The 22,332-nt window shown below is 42.2% G+C and overlaps 1 protein-coding gene and 1 long non-coding RNA gene across 7 annotated transcripts in view; one reads left to right on the top strand and one right to left on the bottom strand.

Annotated features, from left to right (window-relative positions):
* SEPTIN11 (septin 11) overlaps positions 1 to 7,159 on the bottom strand; it is an 89,156-nt gene extending 81,997 nt beyond the window's left edge. For all 5 annotated transcript variants that reach the window (XM_057728629.1, XM_057728633.1, XM_057728628.1 and 2 more), the window contains exon 1: positions 6,971 to 7,159. In XM_057728629.1, coding sequence (XP_057584612.1) covers positions 6,971 to 6,997 — 27 coding nt within the window. In that variant the 5' untranslated portion in view covers positions 6,998 to 7,159. The remainder of the gene's footprint in view (positions 1 to 6,970) is intronic.
* Positions 7,160 to 7,485: 326 nt separating this feature from the next.
* On the top strand, positions 7,486 to 9,271 carry LOC130849631 (uncharacterized). Of its 2 annotated transcripts, none has more exons than XR_009052770.1 (3): positions 7,486 to 8,122; positions 8,365 to 8,546; positions 8,652 to 9,271. It is a non-coding gene; the product is annotated as an uncharacterized LOC130849631 (long non-coding RNA). The 2 variants fall into 2 exon arrangements; XR_009052769.1 differs by having other exon boundaries at positions 7,486 to 8,546; positions 8,652 to 8,846; positions 8,958 to 9,271.
* The last annotated feature ends 13,061 nt before the right edge of the window (positions 9,272 to 22,332 follow it).

The raw sequence follows: 22,332 nt of genomic DNA, 5'->3' as shown, positions 1-22,332 counted from the left end.
TCAGTTCAGGGTTCAGTATGTCTCTTCTTCTGCCACCAGATTGGCAATGTCCAGAAAGAGAACAGCATGTTCCCTCAGCCTTGGTCCTAGGGTCAGTTTAGCACGGAGTGGATCTCAAAGGATGGAACAGATAAGGACCCTGTGTGAGAAATAAACCTTTGCTGTGTAAGCCACCAGACCTTGGGACCAATTTGTTACCTCCACATAACTTAGTCTGACCAATACAAATGGTAGGGCTGTATGCACATTGGTCTAAGAACCATTAGGTCCAAAGCCAAGCTCTCCCACTAATTGGCTGTACCAGATTAGGTAAGAGATAACTTATTTGTGCCTGTTTCCTTGTCTATATTACTTCTCAGAAATTTTGTGAGGATGAAGAGAGATAACTGCCTTGACAGTAATTTAAATAGAAAAAACTTAAAAATCAAGATGCTGCACAGGTTTCCTGTACATAGAGGTTGTGAGTCAAGCCTTTTCCTTCCAACAGCAGGTCTGAGTAAATTTAATGGGCACCTTTAATGAGATTCATGAAGTTTATATTGGCATGAAAACAGTACACAAAGGGAAATAAATGAAAAAGGATTAAGTCTTAACAGAACTCTGGCTTTTAAAAGACTTTCCTATTTTCATAGGATCCAATGGGTTTTTAGTTTTCTTTCTTTTTTTTAAAATAAAGGCATTTTTAAAATTTTATTATTTATTTACTTATTTTTGGCTGCGTTGGGTCTTCATTGCTGCACGCAGGCTTTCTCTAGTTGCGGTTAGCAGGGGCTACTTTTTGTTGTGGTGCACAAGCTTCTCATTGCGGTGGCTTCTCTTGTTGCGGAGCATGGGCTCTATGGGCACGGGCTTCAGTAGTTGCAGCACGTGGACTCAGTAATTGTGGCTCGCAGGCTCTAGAGCATAGGATCAGTAGTTGTGGCACATGGGCTTAGTTGCTCCTCGGCATGTGGGATCTTCTCAGACCAGGGATCTTAACCATCACACCACCAGGGAAGTCCCTTTAGTTTTCTTTAAGGACAAAACCAAGTGACACCTGCAGTCCAAGGTGGAGGGAGTCCTCGCATTCTACCCCACCCCGACCCTTCAGGACTCAATTGCTTCAGTGTCTAAGGAAATAAGACTTTAGTTCTACATCTTGAGGAAGAGCTCAGTAAAGAAAACTAGACAGAGAGACCTGGTAATGTTGTCACTGGAACCCTCCTCCTCTCCGTGCCCTTCCTCAGTCTTTACTTCCTCTGTTCTTTAAGCACTTGATTTGGCCATGAAAGGAATCAACTCCCCTGAGCCTCCCCTGAAACCTGAAGAATTAGTGCTCTGAAGATCTTCAGTGTCTTCCATCAACTAAGTTCAAAAATCTGGGATATCCTAGTAGTCAGTGGGGTGGACAGCATATAAAATATTTAAAGAGCTGTGTAGTATAAGTACCCATGTCTTGAAGAATGCACCACAAAAGTGATGTGGTCTCATCCCACCACTTTCTCAGCCTCATGTCCATCCACTCTACCCCATCCTGAATGCTGACATCCCTGCTACACTGTATTTCCTTAAGAGGCTCTGCCTTGCCTCAGAGTTTTGCACATGCTGTTCCCTTGGCTTGGGACACTTCCCTAGCCACCACCTGACCTCCCTTTCCTTGCTGAGACCTAGTGCTTAGTCATCCTTCAGAGAAATTCAATGAGAGCATCAGGGATGGCATCTCAAGTACTCACACCATAACCTCAGCACCTGCACAAAGAAAGTGCACAAGTATCTGATAAAGCAGATGGATTAGGAAGCCAAGAATGACTCCTGATGCATTAGGGTGTTGAGGGTTGTTTTGTTTTTCCATTTCTAACCTATCTATATTATTATAATTCTACTTCTACAAGAAAAAAAAATTAGAAAGAAAATCATAAATTCTTCCCAAAGGAATGTTACTTAATTTTCAAAAACAGACACATTTTACATTATGTATAGTTTCACAACAATTTTAAAAATTAAAAAAAAAAAAAAAAAAAGCAGAAACCAAGCTCCCCTTTTCAGATACCAAAGATGTTCTTTTGGAGCATGAAACCATTCCTACCCCTCTACCCCAGCCTGGCCCGTGTCAACACATCACATTCCATCCCACGCAGTCCTAGTTTCTAGTTCAACAGGTAGACAGAATGCATCCACACAACTCAACCTCCTGCATCCTTTGGCTTGAGCGATGCATTCACTCTCACTGGCACGGATCCTGAAAAGGTGGCTCTAATGCCTTGACTCTGGTCACACCAGGCAACAGACTCCTGATTTCTACTTTAGGCCAGGCGTGAGACAATGCAAATTTGATTTTTAGATCACCAGCATTCTTTTTAGAAACCTCTCTGTTTCACCTTAGCTCAAGTCTTGTTTCTATGTTCAACAGCAGCCGCATAGATGGGCTGCTAGAAGGCCTGAGTGGAAAAGAGAGGTACTGTTTAGTTGAAAGCAGGTTTTCTGTCAATCTGGATTAAAACAAACTTAAAAAAAACAAAGGGAGTATCAATTATATTGTAAAGTAGTTCTTTGGGCGGGGGTAAGAATAGAGCTTTAGCTCTCGGTCTTTGTTTAAATAATGGTTCAGCTTGACTAAGACAGTTTAGCTAAGGCTATGAAAGACAGTTCCCAATAAATGACAAAAATCCAAGAGCAGCCCGTACCCTCCCCCCCTCAACCAAGCTTCAGGCCACATAAAGAGAAACAGGGGCACAGAAAACTCTGAGTGTAGCTTGCTCCACAGGGAGCCTAAACCCACAGTTCATCATCAGCTGTGGCATCACCAGCGGTAATAAACACCGGGTCTCTTGGAAATCAAGCAGAGCAGGCCATCCAAATCATTCCTTCCTTTGTCTGGGCGCAGACACAGGGGTGGCCACTGTGAAAGCACTAGCATCTGTTTCCTCCATTACACGAATGTCCAAATAGACCAAGTACTCCCAGACACAGTTTGGTTTCTTAGTAGCAGTTTATATGGTATGGGTTATGCTTGCTGCTGTAAACCTCAAAAAGTTGATGAGAATAACAGTCTAAGATTGTTCTATCAGGACAATGGGATATGAGTAGTTTTCCTCTTTTAATCAATTCCTTGGGTCAATTTTTCATTGTGATGTAGACACATCATTTTTAAAGAAGATATTTTAAAAGACAGAAAAATAATCTACAGCTTTCAAAAGATTTAATCTTCCTCCAGGTCCAAAAGTCACAGCCCTCCAAGTAGGGGCCACATCCTCACGTCACAGAAATGGCAGTTTTACAAGGGAAAATAACATTTCATTGTCCATCCTCACCCTTCTGCTGAAGACAGACCACAGCTTTAGGAACTGCCTATGATGATCCTCAAAATACACACATAATTTCCTTTCTCCCTAAATGACTTATGTACTCTATTGAAGTCTGTTTCTGTAATACACATGGACACTAAATCTCTCAGAAAATAAAAGCTCCAGGTAAGAAGGAATTTCTCTGTTGTCCACTACTGTATCCCTACCACCTGGAACAGTACCTGGCACATAAGAGGTACTCAATGAATAGTGTTAGATGAGCTAATGAATGAGCTTGGATCTCCATTCCTTTTGGAGCAGTAGATAAAAGAACAATTAAACTTGTTTCTTGAAGGATATCATAGGGGAATCTCCACCACTGGAAAAACTTGAACACTTTTGTTAGGAATAACGTAGAAAATATTTCTTTCTGCACTGGGGAGGAGGCAGAACCAAATGACCTCTGAAGTCCCTTTAAACCCCGGGACCCTACAACTTGATGAATACCACTCCTTAAGAGAGAGGATCAACTACTTAAAGCCTGTTCCCAGGTACAGTAAATTACCATGCTCTGATTAAAACAAAGATAATAGCGGCCCTGGGATTTGGATGCCAAAATACTAACTCATCCAAAATGTGGACGCATCCCTAGGGGAGAAATGCTCTCACTAATCATCAGTCACACTCTGGAAACAGCATTATGTGCTTCAGGAGCTTCTGAGAGCCAAGTCCAAAAACCACTCCTGGGAAAATGGAGAAGCTAGGGGTCGAGATTAAAATGGAAATAAACAGTGTCACACCAGACTGAAGCTTCTGTTTCCCAGCCAACAACAAATCCACTTCAGAAATGTCTGAATTTAGACTTGAAGTTAAAATGGTTGTAACTGAATATAACCACTTCAGAAGGTAGAAAATACTGCATTTGATATATAAGGATTTTTGCCCAGTAAAATGTCACATGTATCTGAGATCTGACGCTAAGATGTTCAAGAACGTCTGTCTAAAGTTGAGGGCAAGTTATTCCGACTGAACTTTTCTTCAATCTGAACAAGAGAGGCAGTTTGTAGGGGAAGGCAATATGTTCATGTTTTCCTGAACAACTTTTTTTTTAAAGCTCTTTATTGGAATATAATTGCTTTACACTGTTTTGCCAGTTTTTGCAGTACAACAAAGTGAATCATCTGTATTTATACCTATATCTCCATATCCCCTCCCTCCCACCCTCCCTGAACAACTTTTTTAAAAAATCTAATTCTAAAGGAGTAACTAGGGAAACTCCATTCACAATCAACTTCGGAGTGATTCTTTTCTCTCAACACACCCTTCCTTTCTTTTGTTCAAATCACAGAATAGATAGGGAAAAGGAGGGGTGTCGAATTCTGCCATTCTGTGCAGACCTTGGGGCTGGGTTTGGAGAATCTTCTGCATTCACTGGGGTTGTTTTGAAGACCTAACCACAAACACCACCCTTAAGACAGGAACCAAGTGAACGAAGTGAAACAGTTCAACAACTCCTTGGAAACTTAATGAAAAGACTTTTTAACTTTGTAGTTAACTCCTGATCACCCCCACCACAACTGGGTCCAAAAAAAAAAAAAAAAAAGTCTTCTGTTTCCAAACTTTAAGGAATTTAATCTGAATTCTAGTGACAACAGGGTATGTGCAGAGAAAGCAGTTACCTCCTTTATACACAGACCTTGTAAAATCACCTCTATTTTTTGAATGAAAGAGGTCTTACACAAGAATTCTGTGGGATTAAGCTCACATCTGGTTGGCAGACCTGGTGTTGGATATGATTATGGCCACCCAACTGAATCTTAAATCCACATACTGTTCCTATTTAACTGACATATATGAACTAATTTATAGAAAATGTGCAGCAAATTATTTCTTCCACCGCCTCCATGCCTCAGGAATGTACCAGGAATAGGTGTTATTGAAAGACCCCCCCCCACACACACACAATTTGCATTCCTAGCCACTGCCCAATTATCTAAAGCAGATATTGTTATTCTAGTTATCTGAATCTGTGCTCTGGAAATAGTGTGTGGGTGTGTGTGTGTTGGGGAAGGGGACTGGGGTAGGGGGGTCGGAGTGGTAATTTAACCAGATAAACCTGACCTCTGGACCTCAATTTTCTCACCAGAAAAATTAAGGGATCGGCCCAGAGACTATGCAAATTCCCTCAGTAACAACAACCTATGACCGCTAATTATCAAGAGGAGACCTGAATTAAGAGTATGTCATTAAATGTTAGAGTTTAAAATGCCTAAAAAACCCACAGTTACACTTCAATATGACCACTGCACATTTTCTGACGGTGGAGAATGTCTTTGAAAACATCGCAGCAGCTGAACCACCAAACCGGATTAGAACACGCAGAGAGACCCCGCTAAATTATGGGGGAGGGGTGCAAAAAAGGAGTGTATCTGGTGGAGGAGTTGGGGGAAGAGCCTGGGAATTGAGAGCACTGTCTTACATTTTGCATTTCTGGGCTTTCAGAGCTTCCAGTATCTCCGCGACACTTTGGTCTGTACCTACAAAATTTCTCAAGCCACCACCTGCAGCTACACAGTTGTAGGAAGGGGAAGAAGAGGAAAAGAAAAGGAGGTGGTAGAGTGGGAAGAACCTAGCTCGAGGAGCCCATAAAGCCCGTGGGGCGAAAGTGGACTTCGAACAGCGACAAAGAAACGGGGAAAGAGAAAGAAAAAGGACTCCGCCTTTCCCACCCAGCTCCGCTCCTTTCAGTAAAAAGGAAAGGCCGCCACCGCCCCTTCCCTCCGCCTTTCACCCGGGATGCAGAGCCCGGGCTGAAACCGCACCCTTGAAGTCCGGCTGCCCTCGGGCCGGGTCCAGAGTCGCCGACCGAGCCTTGCACCGCCGGAGGTGCGGCCCCTGCCCAGCCAGCAAACTCCGGGACTAAGCATCCCCCTCCCTCTCTCCCTCCCTCTCCGTCTCCCTCGCCCCGGCCCGGGGGCACCCGATTCTCCAGCGCACCCGCCATCCCTTCCTCCTCCTCGCGCCCCCGCCTCCCCGGCCCGCCCTCCCCGGCCTTCCAACCGCAGAGCATTTTAAGACTTCCACCCACCCGGACAAGGGGGCCCTTTGAAAACTTCGTGTGTGTATCTAGGGCTTTTGTCCACATCCTGGGCAGGGCCCGGTCACCGGCGTGGGTGCCTGAGGGTGTCCAGGATCTCACAAAGCACTGGGGAAGCCACCACGGAAATCCCACTCCTTTATTTGTGACCCGCTTCTACAAGTGTGTGACACAGCGCTTGGGTTAACGATTCCCATGCCCCGGTCGCCCCTCGGCGCCGGGGAGCCGGGAGGAAACCCCCGCACCCGGCGCCTTTCTCGACTGTCACCGGGGGAAAGGTGTGCTCGGGGAGAAGGAGGCAGCCGAGAATCACCGTGGCCAAAAGGATCCTCTTAAAGAAAATCTAAGAGAGGGGTCTTTTTTCTCCCACATTCCTGGAATCGGGGCGCATCACGTAGTGGCCGAGCCTGGGGGATCCTCGCCCTCCCCTCCGCCCCAGACGCGCGCCCAAATTCATGCACACACCCACAGCCGCCGCCGCCGCCTTCCCGAGCCCCCGCCCCGGCCCCCAGTACTCCCCGCCGGCGCCCGCCCGCAAGCTGGAACCCCCCCACCCCCACCCCAGCGCCGGAGGAGAGGCGGACGAGGAACGCGAGGCCCCAGCACTCACAGACGGTCTCCCCACGGCCACGGCCATCGCGGCTGCGGCTCCAGCTGCGCCTGGGTGCTCTCCGCCAACACTAGCTGCTGCTCGGGCTCGGGCTCGGGCTCCGGCTCGCCTCCCCCGCGCCTGCCTCGCGGCTGCGCTCTGCTAGCGCCCAGCTCCCGCGCGCAACCGGCGGCATCTGCTCCCCCCACGCCGTCGCCCCTCCCGCTTTATTAGAGCAACATGGCCACCCGCCTGGAAGGGACCATTTGCTTCCCCAGGAAGGGGTGTGAGCCGGCGCGCCCCGGCTGAGGCGGTGGGAGGCAGGATGGTGGGCGGGCCTCCAGCCCCGGTCAGCCGGCCCAGGCCGCGGGGCTCGCCCTCCTCGGCGGCAGCGGTCGGCCCCGAAACACCCCTCCCCTGCGCCACCGAGAGCCCCCGGCCTGTGCGCCGGCCGCCACCCCCGTTCCACCACGTGCGGGAGTCCGAGTCAAAGCCTGGGCGCCGAGGTCCCAGCCCCGGGTCCCGCCACGCGCTTCGCCGAGCTGCTAGCTGGAGCGGCTGCGGAAAGGGAGACGGGACATTGGGGCGAGACAGGTCCACGGGGGCAGCATCCCGCGGAAAGTTAGCCCCGGGCGAGCACACCCGGCCCGGAGGAACCGGCTTGGAAGGGGAGCGGGCCACTGGGGAGAGCAGTGGGCGACCGAGGTGGGGCTGGGCCGACCCCAGCGAGGGAAGAGTTCCCCCTCCGAAATTCTTCTCTCCCTGAGAGAAGGATTAAAAGGCAGGCAGCTGGAAGCTGTCACTGTAGCGTGCGGCCGGGTAGGCGACCACAGTGGAGAGGAAGAGGCCGTAGTAGTTGCTGCTGCGGACGACTAACCACCGCCTGCCGGAGAGGAAGAAAGGGACGCCCGCGCCGGGGAATTACAGCAGCTGTTGACCGCCCTAGAGCGTGGGGGCCGCGGCCTCCCCCGGGTGTAAGCAGAGAGCTGGGCCCGCGTGAGAGCTCAGCGACTTTTTTTGATCGCTGGAGACTGACCCGACGAGCCGGAGGCGGGCGCGCGGGGCTGCGGCTGGGGGGTGCGGCGACGGCGCCAGGAGGCTGACCCTGGAGTCGGTGCGGCCCCGAGCGCGTGGCCCTGGGAAACTGCTCCGCGGTGGGGAAGTATTTTTCCGGTAGATGTTGGGGCGTTGCTGCGTGTCTGTGCTGGGCAGAATGGCAGGGTCCTGGTGCATGCCGGGGGTGTGGGTGGTAAGGTGTGCGGGAGGTGCTGTAGGGCCGAGGAGGAGGGGCCCACGAAGACAAGGTGATGGAGGATAGCTGCTGCTCGGGGGCCTAAACCAGTTGGATCCTAGAGCAGGGCAGGTGTGGTGAGGCGACGAAGGGCAGTAATCAGCCCACGGGATTGCGCCCTTAGGGAAGACCCGGGCTTACTGAATTAGGTGAAAGACAAACCACCTCTTCAGACCGGGGCGCCTCAGAGTCTGACCTGAGACTTCAAGCACCCAGATTTCTCGGGGCCTTGCGTCTGCTGTTCCCGCTGTCTCTGCCCCGGATGGGCGGCAGGATTCAAACGCGCCGCGCCGCCTTTGGCTAAGGGTGAGTGGGCTCCGGGCGCGCATCCTGCTGCTGCGAGGCAGGTGCTGGGTTGCCCCGGGGGCGGTCAAGGGGCTAGAGGCCACCCATGCTGAATTCCACCCGCAGGACCCTGGTGAGACCGCCAGGAATGAGAATACGATGGAAGTACTCTCAGTGAAAGAAAGATGAGGGGCTCTTCAGTCTGTGGCCCAGACCCTCAGAGCACTAACCTCTTCAGTTTTGACTAATTCCTACTCCTAGACTTAAAATCCTTTGAAGACAAGGACCACCATTTTATGTCAAGCATACATCAAGCACTCTGTAAGTGTTGAGTTAGGATTACCAGGTGCATGGGTGCTGTGCAGAGGGAGGCGGAAAGAAAGACTTCCATCTGCAGCTCTCTGTATACGGACATTTTGTTCCTTCTTCCAGAGGGAGGGTTACACAGCGGCACTGCCCGTGGACAAAAGGGTAAACCCTGTGAAAAGACAGCTCCACAGGCTGCAAACCTGATAAGGGCAGTTGCAGACCAACTCTCCATTTTGTGTTATATTGACCAGACCAGACTGCAGGATTGTGTTAATTGTTTTTTATTTTATTTACTTATTTTGTTTGCAAATGCTTATGTTGAAAACAGCTGATTAGTTTTTAAGACTGTGAACTCCCTACCTTTATTGGTAGGTTATTTTATGTATGCTCATCCCAAAAGTTTAAAGTCACTTATTCCAGCATCTCATCTGTCTGAGGAAACCATTTAGAATAAAATCATCAGTTTACAAAGCTTCTGCCTGATTTTTTTTTCACTGACGAGGAGCAGTGCCTTAAATTCCCCCCTCTTTTTTTTGGCAGGTAGGCATAAATATATTTAATAAATATGCAATTTAAATCCTTTCAACCAAGGAAGGCTATTTCAGAATTTTAGTTCTCATTTTGAAGTTATTTAAGCATCATTCTACAACCAGACTACCTAGATTCAAAATCCTGGCTTTACTATTGATACCTCACAGCTGTGTGACCTTGGGTGAATTACTTAACCTTTCAGTGCTTCAATTTTCTGAGCTTGAAAACCTGTTTAGTGATAATTTCTCCCTAATAGAGTTGCTAAGGGATTAGATTACCTCTTAAATTCTGCCCAGCACTGTGCTAGGAACTAAGAAAATCTTTTAATGAGGACTCCTCTCTGCCACAGTCTGCTGAGAGACAGATGTTTAAACAACTCTGATAAATAAGCCAAATTTTAGAAAAGATGTATGAATTATGGGATTTCAAAGCACAGTAGAAGGAGCTATTCACTGCCTGTCAGACAGAAAAGGCTTCACCAAAGAGGTGGAGGAGGGGAGAGAGCAAGGAAGACATTCCAAACAAGGGAAGAGAATGGGCAAAGATTCAGTGGTTTCGAGGGTAATGATGCCCTGGGAAGGGTAGGTAATTTGGCATTGCCAGTATGTAGCAGCCTCAGAGGGAGCCTGGTAGAGAGGAGAACACGGCACTTCGACTCCAGATTATCAGCTTTGTGACATCGAGCATGTTAGCCTTTCTTCGTCTCATTTTTTCCTACTGCAAAATAGGGTAGTAACGGTGAGTCCTGATGGAGGATATCGATGTTCCTGCCCCGGAGAGCCTGAACTCAAAGGGCTTTTCTTCCTTTAGGTTCAGTTAGTTGAGTTCAGGCAATGGGGAGCAACAGCAATACAACAAAGAGGAGTCTGGGTGCTTATTCCCCAGTGCTCACTTGCTATGGCATGACCGCAGGCTGGCTACATCCAAAAGCCGTGGTTACTCTAGGTCATTCTAGGGTAAACCCCTTGTTGTTTCTCTACATTTTGCCCACACCTTTGCAAACAGCCTTTCCATTAAACTCTACCCAAATTATCCAATAGGAATATACCATCTCAACCTTCAATTTTGCTCAGTTAACTGAGAAGGCATAGGTATGCTATTATTAGAATGACCTATAACTTATTGTCTAGACTTAGAAACTTTTGAGACTGAAAAAGAGCATCGGTGCCATTCGTAACTACACTAGGACAATAGGAAAACCAGGACTTATGGTTACCCTAGCTATTATTACAAGACAAGTTTATTAACTGAGAGATGATCATACTGATATGCATCTTTTACTAGATTATGAGTGTCTCAAGGCAAGAGTGCTTATTTGTGTTTCACAAAGTCTGATATATTCAATAAATGTTGAGCTGCATTGGAATGGAGATGAGGCTAGGCGCTAGGCTACCAAAAACCTTTATTGCCATGCTAAGGATTTGGAATGTGATCCTGTGGGTGATGAAGAGCCAAGGAGGTTAAGCCTAGAAGTGACATATTTGCATTTTAGAAAAGATCTCTACTGAATATTTGACATTGTTAGTTATGCTAGATTTATACCCTTCTTAATGGAACCCCAATTTGGGGAGATTTTCCAACAAATGTTCCACCTTGATGGAAAGTAAATACCTCTACAAAAGAGATTCCTAAAGTTCCTTTCCACCAAATCCTTCCTTTTACCACTAAAGTATATCCAAAAGAGTGTGTGATCTAAGCTTGGCTAATCAGACACTGTTAAGTTTGAATCTTGAATTCAGGACCCAAAGACAGTACAAATTGTTAGAGTTTATGCATTCCATAATGTTTGTATTTCTTAAGTTATCTAGAGCTTGTTTCTGTGACTTGCAATCAAACAACCCTAACATATTACCTCAATTCCAGTAAAAATGATAAAAGATGAATTAGAAAGGAACACTATAAGAGACAGGGAATAAGTTAGAAGCTATTATTACCACTTTCATTTCAAACAGTATAACTGACACCAGATCTGGAACCCCTCCTGTAGCATATAAAGATGTTCTAATGTTTTAAAACACATCCAGATTGGAGAGGAAAAAGTAAAACTATCTCTAGTCACATGAACTTGTATATAGAAAATCCTAAGGAATCCACTAAAGAATCAGAACTATATGAGTTCAACAAGGCTGTACTGATACAAAATCAATACACAAAAATCAGTTGTTTTTCTACACACTTGCAATGAACAATCCAAAAATGAAATTAAGAAAACAACTTTATTTACAACATCAAAAAGAAGAAAATATTTAGGGATAAATTTAACAAAAGTGTAAAACTTACACTAAAAACATTGCTGGGAGAAATTTTTCAAAGTCTAAGTAAATTGAAAAACATCTCATATTCATGGATTGGAACTTAACATGGTTAATATGGCAATACTCTCCAAATTGATCTACAGATTCATCACAATCCCTATCAGAATCCTATCTGGCTTATTTGTAGAAACTAATCTGATTCTCAAATTCACATTGAAATTTAGTTAAAACTTGGACTCCCACTTCCATATTTCAAATTTCACTACAAAGCAACAGTAATCAAGGCAGTGTGGTACTGGCATAAGGACAGATGGAAAGATTGATGGAATAGAATTGACAGACAAACTGAAGTGTCTATGCTTAACTGGACAAGGACATTCAATGGAGGAAAAATAATCTTTTTAACAAATGGTACTGGGGAAATAGGCAGATGCAATAGAATAAATTCAGATACTTATCACCTACCATATACAAAAATTATTTCAAAATGTATCAAAGATCTAAATGTAAGAGTTAAAACTATATAAAACTCTTAGAAGAAAATATAGAGCTAAGTTTTCATGACCATGGATTTGACGATAGATTCTTAAATATGACATCAAAAGCACAAGCAACAAAAGAAAAAACAGATAAATCAGACTTTATCAAAATTTAAAACTTTTGTGCTTCAAAGGATAATATCAAAAAAGTGAAAAGACAGGGCTTCCTAGGTGGCGCAGTGGTTAAGAATCCGCCTGCCATGGCAAGGGACACGGGTTCAATCCCTGCTCCAGGAAGATCCCACATACTGCGGAGCAACTAAGCCCGTGCGGAGCAACTAAGCCTGTGCGCCGCAACTATTGAGCCTGTGCTTTAGAGCCCATGAGCCACAACTAATGAGTCCATGTGCTGCAACTACTGAAGCCCACATGCCTAGGGCCCATGCTCTGCAACAAGAGAAGCCATCACACTGAGAAGCCCATGCACGGCAACAGGAGTAGCCCCAGCTCTCCGCAACTAGAGAAAGCCCACATGCAGTAAGGAAGTCGCAACACAGCCAATAAATAAAAATAGATAAATTTTAAAAAATAAAATAAATAAAAACTCATTCTAGACAATGTTAACTTTACCAACATTTCTCAAACTCTGCCTTCCTCCTGCTGCTTTAATTCTATTTGAAAATCAAGACAAATTGCCCTTCCTCAATCCTTGGCATTTCTTATTTTTTTCTGGTTTCCCAAAGCTGACTAATACTAATCTATAATCACTTACGCAAAGTCTTTCAGGGATAATTTATTTAGGCCTGGAAAGTTTAACTCACTTAAAGCAACTGGTTGCTCACTTACCACACTGGATTTCAGTAACCTTTTAGTCATGTTTATACACACTTTTCATTTTAAAAAGTAATTCTCTTTGAGAGAGGAGACAAAGCTGGGTAATTTTGACTTCTCTTGGTCATCTGATAGCATTATATCACCAGCATCAAGCAGTGATTTTCATCCTTTCTTTTCACCCTCTTATGGCAAGTATTACTTGAAAAGCGAAAAACAAATTTTGAAAATTTCTTGATATTCTTTTTAAGAGCAAAAATTATCTAAGCCTACAAGAAGGTATCAATCCTTGTAGGCTTTTGCTACTCTTTATTACATGCTCTTTTTAAACTCTGATCTCATTAAGGGGCATCCTGTGAAATGACAGGCTCCCTGGAGTATGATGACTTGGCCTGATGGTCACTGTCCTTGGCAGCCAGCACTGGAGCTGGATCAGTTCCCACATCTCTAATTCTCAGATAATTCCTTTCTCCCTGTAGCCAGTTATTGTGGTATCACTTATTATTCTTTTTTGTGAGCCTAGAAAATTTATGTAGTTGAAGTCCCTTCAACCACTAGATATTGCCACTGAATTAAAATAGAATCATACATACCCACCTGAATAATTCGAACAGCAATATTACTTCTATATTTTCACCTTTTGTCTCAACCTATTTGCTATGCAACATTCTACCATCATCAATTTCCACCAGCAGAATAACTCTAGTGCATGGGGTTACTCTGCACCCTCATCTCTTTTTGTAGACTTGTTCCTGTTGAATGAGGTAAAACTTTCTTTACTTATTTCAATATAAGTTCCTTGCTTCCTCATCGATCAGTATCTATTGGATTGCATTCATCGCCTTTTGTTAATTTTTTCAAATTCAATTTGCATTGCCACGAATTTCCTCTGTCCAACCTAAAATTTCAAAAGTCACCAGCACTATGTTTCAAGTTTCTTCTGTCTTTCATTTAGTCCCATCTGGATCAACAAAAGTGGTTATTGGTTGGTAGGTATCATAAATTTTGGCAGATTATGTTCCACGCCTCATTATTATACTGTTATAAAATATATATAACATTAATGTAACATTGTTATACTCTGTTATATTCTATTGTAACAGAATCAGTTGCATAGCTGCATCCTTATTCATCCACAGTGAACACCATGGGCTTGGGAGTCAGGACAACTGGATTCATGTTCCTTCACTGCCAAATATCATAAGCTATGCTACTTTCGAAACTGATGTATTAGTTTGAGTATAGGCTAAGTTGCTGTAATAGAGATACCTCAAAACTCAGTGGCCCAAAAGATGTTCATTTCTCGCTCATGAAATGGTCCAGGTGGTGGTGAGCAGTGCAGAGAGACCTGGTAGCTATGCTTCTTAAGGTCATCCAAGAGTCCATGTTCCTCGTTGCTATCTTCTTGCTGCATCGACTTCTGACAGTTATCTCATCTGCTCTGATCAAAGGCGGTTTACCAACACCATATCCATGGTCTATCCCATGGGATAGAAGAAAAGGAAGTGGAAGGAAAGCAATTTCCTTTTAAGAAAGTGACATGGGCATAGCCATGTCACCTCTGCTCACAGTCCACTGCAAAAACTCAGTCACATGAACATATTTAGTTGGAGGGGTGGCTAGGATATGTAATCTCTTATATAGCACCAATATGCCCTACTAAAGCTCGGGAGAAGGATCCTATTTATAAAAGGAAAGAATCAGAAGTGAATACTGTGGGAAAATCAGCAATCGCAGAGGTAATATATTTACATGGTTAAAAAATAAAATAAACTAATGAAGTATTACAGAATGAATATTCCATAGAATGAATGAGTATAGGATGAAGTCTCCCACCTTATTCACCATCTACAAAGTTTCTACCCCTCTCAAGAAGTAAATACTTTATTAATATCTTGTGTGTATCTCCAGTTTTCTTAAGCAACTTCAGGCAAATATAAATATATGTTATTTCCTACCCTACTCCATGTTTTATCAATACATAAAAGCATACTATGTATATCATTCTGCACCTTGTCTTATTTAACAATGTATTTTGCACATCCTTTTATATGTGTATAGTTATCTTCCTCATTCTTTTATACTACTGCCTAGTATTTTTAATGATGTATTATTATCTATTTAACAGTCCCACTGGTAAATTCAGGGTTGTTTCTAATCTTTTGCCATTACAAACAATGCTGCAATAATAACCTTGTGCCTGTCATTTTGAACACATGAAAGCATATGTATAAGATACATTTCCAGAAGCGAGATTAGCCAATCATATGATATTGAGCCAGTCTTTTGATTTCTTTGAGTCCCAGTTTCTTATAATATGAAGCTCATATTTACTTCATGGATATGGTCATTATGATACTGAAATAAATAAATATAAAAGTATTGTACAACAGTATCAAAAACAAACAATAGAGATATATTTATCAAAATATGTCCAAAATCTGTAGTGTTAAAGCCATGAAACACTGCTGAAGGAAAAGAAACCTAAATGGAGAGATGTACCATGTCCATGGATTATGACTCAATATTTTAAAAATATACAGTAATTCTCCCCAAATCAATCTATAGATACAATGTAATCCCAACTGAAATCCCAGGGAGCTTTTTTTTTTATAGAAATTGGCAACCTGATTCTAAAATTTATGCAGAAACACAAAAGACCTAGGATAGCTAAAACAGTTTTGAAAAAGAAGAATGAAGTTGGAGAACTTAAACTACCTGATTTCAAGACTTTCTGAAAAGCTATAATAATCAAGACGTTGAATTGCCAAGGTACAGTCATATAGTCCCTTAAAAGAATACAGAGAGCCCATACCTGTATAGTCAATTGATTTTTGACAAAGGTACCAAGGTAGTTTGTGTGAAAGGATAGCCTTTTCAATAAATTATACCAGAACCATCGGATAGCTATATAGAAAAAAAGAATCTCAACCCTTATTTCACTTATACTCAAAGGCTCAATCCAAATGGATCATAAACCTATATGTTAACACTAAAACAGTGACACTTCTAGAGAAAAAAAAACAGGAAAAATTTTAATGACTTTGAGTTAGGCAATGACTTCTTAGAGGAGACACAGAAACTACTAACTGGACATCAACAAAACTCAAACTTTTGCTCCTTAAAAGACATATGAAGAAAATGAAACAGCAAGCCACAGACTAGGGGAAAATTCTGCAATACCAGCAAAAAAAATTGTTTTTTAATGGGCAAAATATGTGAACAGGTACATCTGTTAGGAAGCAGAGATATTGAATAATATCCTCCAAACTGAGAAGGAACTTTGAGACTGAAAAACAAAGTAAGAAACTCCATAAACTGCAGTTATGATGTTATTGTGGGTAACATACACAAGCAGGATTGGGTAGACAACGGGTCTAGAGGCATTTGCAGCTGTACTTCGTGCCACTAAAAGGGGTACAGGGGAATTTAGAGGGGCCAAAGCTAAAAACAGAATCTGACTACTAGAGAGAAGCATGTCCACATGGACAGGAAATGGGGTTTTTTCCTGCCCCAGGGGGGCGTCTCATGACCATTAACCATCTGCCTCAGCAAAAGGCATTTTTCTAGTTTTCATATCAGATGAAGGCAAGGACAGACGCTGACAGGACATTTATCTGGCTTGGGGGCATTCCTTGTGAGTAGGCTAAAGTTCAGGCATTCACAGAAGGGAGAGGGTAGGACTGTGGTCCTAAGATGAGCTGACAAAATGGAGTCAGTGTGGTTCAGTCACATAACATAAAAGAAGATATGTTTGGCCAAATGCACATGGAATGATACTCCGTATCACTAGTCTTCAGGGAAACGCAAATTAAACCACAATTATATATACCACCTGCTAGAATGGTGAAAGTTAGAAAAATTGGCAATACCAATCGTTAGGATGTGGAGTAACTGGAACTCTGATGCATTGTCAGTGAGAATGTAAGATATACAACCACTTTGGGAAATAGCTTGGCAGGTTCTTATAAAGTTAAGCATTAGATAATAAACCATGTAATTCAATAATTCCAGTCAGAGGTATTTACACAAAAGAGTTAAGAACTTGTAGCCACAAAAATGATATCCATAGCAGCTTTATTCATAATAGCCAAAAAACGGAAACAATCCAAGTCTCTCAACCGGTTAATTGGTAAATAAATTGTGGAATATCCATACAATTGGCTACTACTCAACAATAAAATAATCTACAGATACATGCAAAATGTGGATAGGTCTCAAAAGCATCGTGCTAAGTGAAACAAGCCAGACACAAAAAAGTGCATACAATATGAATCCATTTATGTGAAATACTAAAAACACAAAAGGTACTTACAGAAAGCAAAATAATGGTGGTCTGGGGTCTCAGAGAGGACTGACCTGAAATTCCTCACATGAGGAATTTTTGGAAGAATGTTCTATATCATGATTGTGGTGGTGATTACATGGGTGAATTAATTTGTCACAGCTCATTGATCTCCGTACTTAAAATGGGTATGTATTATTGTCTATCAATTATACATCAATAAAATTTATTTTTAAAACTACTGTACCAAGGTAGCTGTTGTTACATCAAAAACTGTAAGAGTAGGTCTCTTTCTCTAGAAGTCATTACATACCAGCAAACCTCTTTAGATTTATTGAATGCCGTCTCTGTCAGGCATCGTGCAAGGTATTTTGCATGCATATTTCATTTAGGCATCACAGGTATCAGATAGCCTTCTGATATCACCCTATCTTACAGATGAAGATAGCAAAGCACAGAGACATTAAGAAAACTGTCCAATGTCCATTTCTCATTGTGACACCAGTAAGTGGCAGAGTCCAGATTCAAACGCAGGCTGGTTACACTCCATCTCCTCCTTAGCACTCCATCTTTCCTCATGCAGCTCTCTGGAATTTTACTTACCACGTCTAATAGAATCACCTCCATTACTAAAACACCAAGGAATATAACGCTTAGCATTTGAAGGAGAATCTTCAGATATGAAGAGAGAGCTGATCAGGTAGACCTAACTCGGTTCTTACTGAATGTGTCTTTCTCACAACCTGGAACATCTCCTGTGTATGCACTCAACATACCTTTGCTATTGTTGTTTTGTTATATTATTTCACCCGACCCTCGTAATTCTCTTTCTTCCTGCTGCCACTGTCTTACTGACACCCAGGATCTGCTGATCCCGTTTAATGCTCTGGCCCCAATCCAGACAAAACCCCTCCCGATTTCCCCCTTAGCCTAACTGAAATTGATCGAAACTTTAAAAAAAAAAAAAAAAGGCTTTAATGTTAGCACAGTACAAAAGGCAAATAAGCAAAGCCCATAATTAGGAGTAAAACCATCAGACTTACAAAATATTTGCTCTTACCATTTGTTAATTAAATGTTTACCAGTCATGTATTATGGGAAAAAGCAAAGTATAAGACAATGTCTACACTATGCTATCATTTCTGTAAAAAGAGGATAAAAAAAGAAAGTCTTCCAAGTGAACATGCATAGACTATCTTCAGAAGAATGCACAGAAAACTGCTAATCGTGTTTGCCTCTGTGAAAAGGCATATGGGGAAGGTGTGGGCCAAGGTGATAAACATTGTGGGTGCCTCAACCATCTCCATTTTACCTAAATGCATTGGGAAAACTGGCTTTTTCTCCAGGGATGTCTCTGATTGATAGAAATATGGTTCCGTTCTCTTGACAGTGACCTGTTGTATGTGACCCAATTCTGTCTGGTGAAATGAGAGGAGACGTTTGCGGGAAGCTTCTGGGACTATGCTTTCTCATTCTTAGGAGAAATTCACAGGAGGTCAGTTTTTCTCTCTCTTGTTGGACACAAACAAGGGAGCATGAAGCACAACTGTTTCCATTTTACAACTATGGAAGAAATTAGCCTCAGGCTGAAGCCCATGCACTAAAGAGCAGAATAGAAAGACAGGAAAAATCTGGTCTTTGATGATACTGTTAAGCTGCTGAATCAACTAACTCTTGAACCCTATCTCACCTTTCTTTGATTGATAAGTGAACTAATACATTTCCCTACCATTTAAACCAGTTTTAGTCCAGTGTCAGGTTTCTGCTACTTGCAGCTGAAAACAATTAATGAAGATGGAGACTGACTTTTTTCCTTTCATATACTTTCTATTTTTTCCTTTTTAAATCATGTGCATGTATATCTATTTTAAAAGAATTTAAGAGTTTACTGTGTTCCAGGCAATGAGAAATAGGAAGTATTTGAGACAAGTCCCCTTAAATCTTAAGGGTTTTTAAAAGAGATTTGCTTCTTTCCTTTCAATGAGGTCAACTAACCCAACTCCTCTACGAGGAAGATATGGATTTACCCTTTACAGAGTTCATATAGGTTGAACTGTATGATATTGACATTTTTGTAGGCCAAAATGGTCAAATATTGGCAATTTTACAGTATAAATCACTAAACATAGTGTTCACGTAGAAGAAATTATACACATTACTACTAGGTGCATCAGTCTCCCCTGCCAATGCCCTGAATATCCTGGCCATTAATGAACTTTCCCATGGGCTTTCCCTAACTGCTGGCTGTTTTTCATCATTTCTACCCTTAGATCACAGAGAATTGATGGAGAAAGACCAGAGTCCCATAGATCAGATCAATACACATCCATGCTGTCTACCGCTAGCTTTTCGGGGGTTTTGTGTTTGTTTTTTTGTATGTTCTAGTGCCTGTCATTCCCTCTAGCAGCTATTCCATGCTTTCTACTTACAAAGAAAACCAAATCTTCCCAGCAGGAGTGCCCTACTCCCCCTAATGTACAAACTGGCACCTGTGTCTCTAGCCCTCAGCATCCCTCTTCCTTTCCAAAGATGCTGGTTCCCAGACCCTGCCCTCTCAATTGTCTGATGGTGAAGCAGAAGGTAAAGAAAACAAAAAGACACTAATATATCACGAGAGTACTGTTTAGCTATTGTTGCATAAAACATTACCCATAAAGTAGTGACTTAAAACAATAACCAGTGATTATCTCACAGTCTCTGTGGGTCAGGAAGTCAGAAGCAGCCTATCTGGGTGGTTCTGGCTCAGAGTCTCTTATGACACTACAGTCATGATGTTGGTTGGGGCTGTAGGCCTCTGAAGCCTTGCCAAGGGCTGAAAGGTCTGCCCCTAAGGCAGCTCACTCAGATGGCTGGCAAGTTGGCACTGGTTGTTGGTGAAAGGATGCAGCTCTTTCCCATGTAGTTTTCACCACAGGGCTGATTGAATGTCCTTATAACACGGCAGCTGACTTTCCCCAAATAAGTGATCCACAGCAGAGAAAAGAGGAAAGTGGAATTTGCGAGGTCTTTTATGATCTAGTGTTAGGAAAATCACACTGTATCATCTCTGCAACATCCCATTTCTTATCACATTGTCTCTGTTCAATGTAGAGGATGACTACACAGGGGTGACCAAGAGGCAAGAATCACTAGGGACTATCTTGGTGGCTGACTACCACATGTAGCTACTATGTCCTCCTGCCTCTGACATGGTAGCATACTATCCTGGAATGACTTTGAATTGTTTTGTCATTGTTCAATTATTAATGATTTTGTAATTTTTCATTTTTCTTGTAAGGCTATACATAGGATAGACATTTATGAATAGTTATTTACATATGTATCCAATAAAGCAACTTTAAAAAATGGAAGGGCTAACATCCTTATTACAAAGTTTTGACACAGTTACTGTGCATGTCTAATTGATATTCTAGTTTTGGTAGCAAATTATATTAATAATAATTGTTATTCTTATCATTAAGGGAGCTAGAAGAGTGATTGGACATGAATCAAACTGATCCTCGCAGAGAGGACTAGAGAGAAAAAAAGAGGCCAAGTCCATCAATTCTTTTTAGGGTTAATCCAAAGCCAAGTCTGATCACCTCTCTCGTTCTCTTTCTTATTATCAGCCTTCCCAGTCAGATGAAGCAAACCAACCAGAAAGGGACTGAATTTAAATGTGTAATCAACTCTTCCTCTGGTCCTATGCAATGACAAAGTTTATATTTGTATTTGGATTAAAAACATTTTTGTACTTTTAATTTTTGTTTAGATAAATTGCATATGTGTGTGTGTATAGATACACCATTTATTTATTTATAAGAATCTTTAATAATCTAACCTCTCAAAGCACATTAATATGCTGTGTATTTTCTTCTAAAACAGTGAATATTTTTATATAATTAAGGTGGTGCTAAAAATAGTACTTTATCCTTTGCTTTCTACTTAATATTTTTATATTGTTGAAGATTCAAAAACATTGCTTTTTAATAGTCCATTATTATTTCTGATTATAGATGTACTATGACCTCTGCAAAAAATCTGGAAATTTCTGAAAAACATAAAAGCAAGGATCACTCATAATCATACCATTCAGATAGCAACTGTCAATATTTCTGTATATTCATTCCTAGATTTTTTTCTACACATATATACATACATAGATAAGTATACATTTATAAAAACAAAAAGGGTATTTTGCTTTATAGTCATCTTTTTCCCTTAAAAGTATATCTACCTCAAAAATTGACACAGCAGCGTAAAGCAATTATATTCCAATAAAGAGCTTTAAAAAATATATATATCAAAACATCTTTCCATATTAATGCATATAAGCCTTCATTACATTTTTAATGACCACAACTATCCACTGATATCTAGATTATTTCTATATTTCATTTTTTAAAATAAGTCTGTGGTCAACAGCCTAGCACATACATCTTTCACTACACATTTAGTTATTTCATCAGAATACATCCTGGAAGTAGGATTGATGGATATTGTAGGGACTTGAGAAAACCCCTCATCTATACCCACCTCTCTCTAACTGCCCCCTGTGCTTTGTAATAACTTCCTCTACATTTTAGGAGTGTTGTGGAAATATTCTTTATTTGTATGGATTGCTATGTGTAAAGATTACAAAGTAGAAATATATCCATTAGGGTCTAGTTGTTGTTGTTATTGCTTTGGTTTTGGTTCAAGCAAAAGAGATAGACACTGGCTGAAGTTATCGAGACAGATATTTGTTTTAAGTCTGGGTATCTCACCCAGGAATGAACACAGAGGAGAGGAACCATCCCTTCAGGCATTACTAAATGGCAGGAATTAGCTTCACTTTCCAACTTTCTGTCACTCTGCCTGAAACTCAAATGCCCAAGGTCAAACTCTGGCTGGCCTGGCTGGGATTGCGTACCACCCCTTGGCCAGTGAGTGTGCGTGTGTACACCTGCACTTTGATGGGTCCCACCAAAATCACAAGGCACAGATATATTTAGTCCCCAAAAGAAAAATGGAAGTACTCTTTCCAAAAGAAGGGGTAAAGGCTGCTGGACAGGCAAAAGCAGCCATGGGTATATCAGGATGCTATTTGTATTCAAAAATGTATATGAAGAAGGATATAAGTTCTTGTCTGTACACTT

The sequence above is a fragment of the Hippopotamus amphibius genome, chromosome 3, assembly GCF_030028045.1.
Source record: "Hippopotamus amphibius kiboko isolate mHipAmp2 chromosome 3, mHipAmp2.hap2, whole genome shotgun sequence".
NCBI classification, from domain to species: domain Eukaryota; kingdom Metazoa; phylum Chordata; class Mammalia; order Artiodactyla; family Hippopotamidae; genus Hippopotamus; species Hippopotamus amphibius.
Note: the sequence above shows the minus strand (reverse complement) of the source record. Positions and strands in the feature narration are given on the sequence as shown.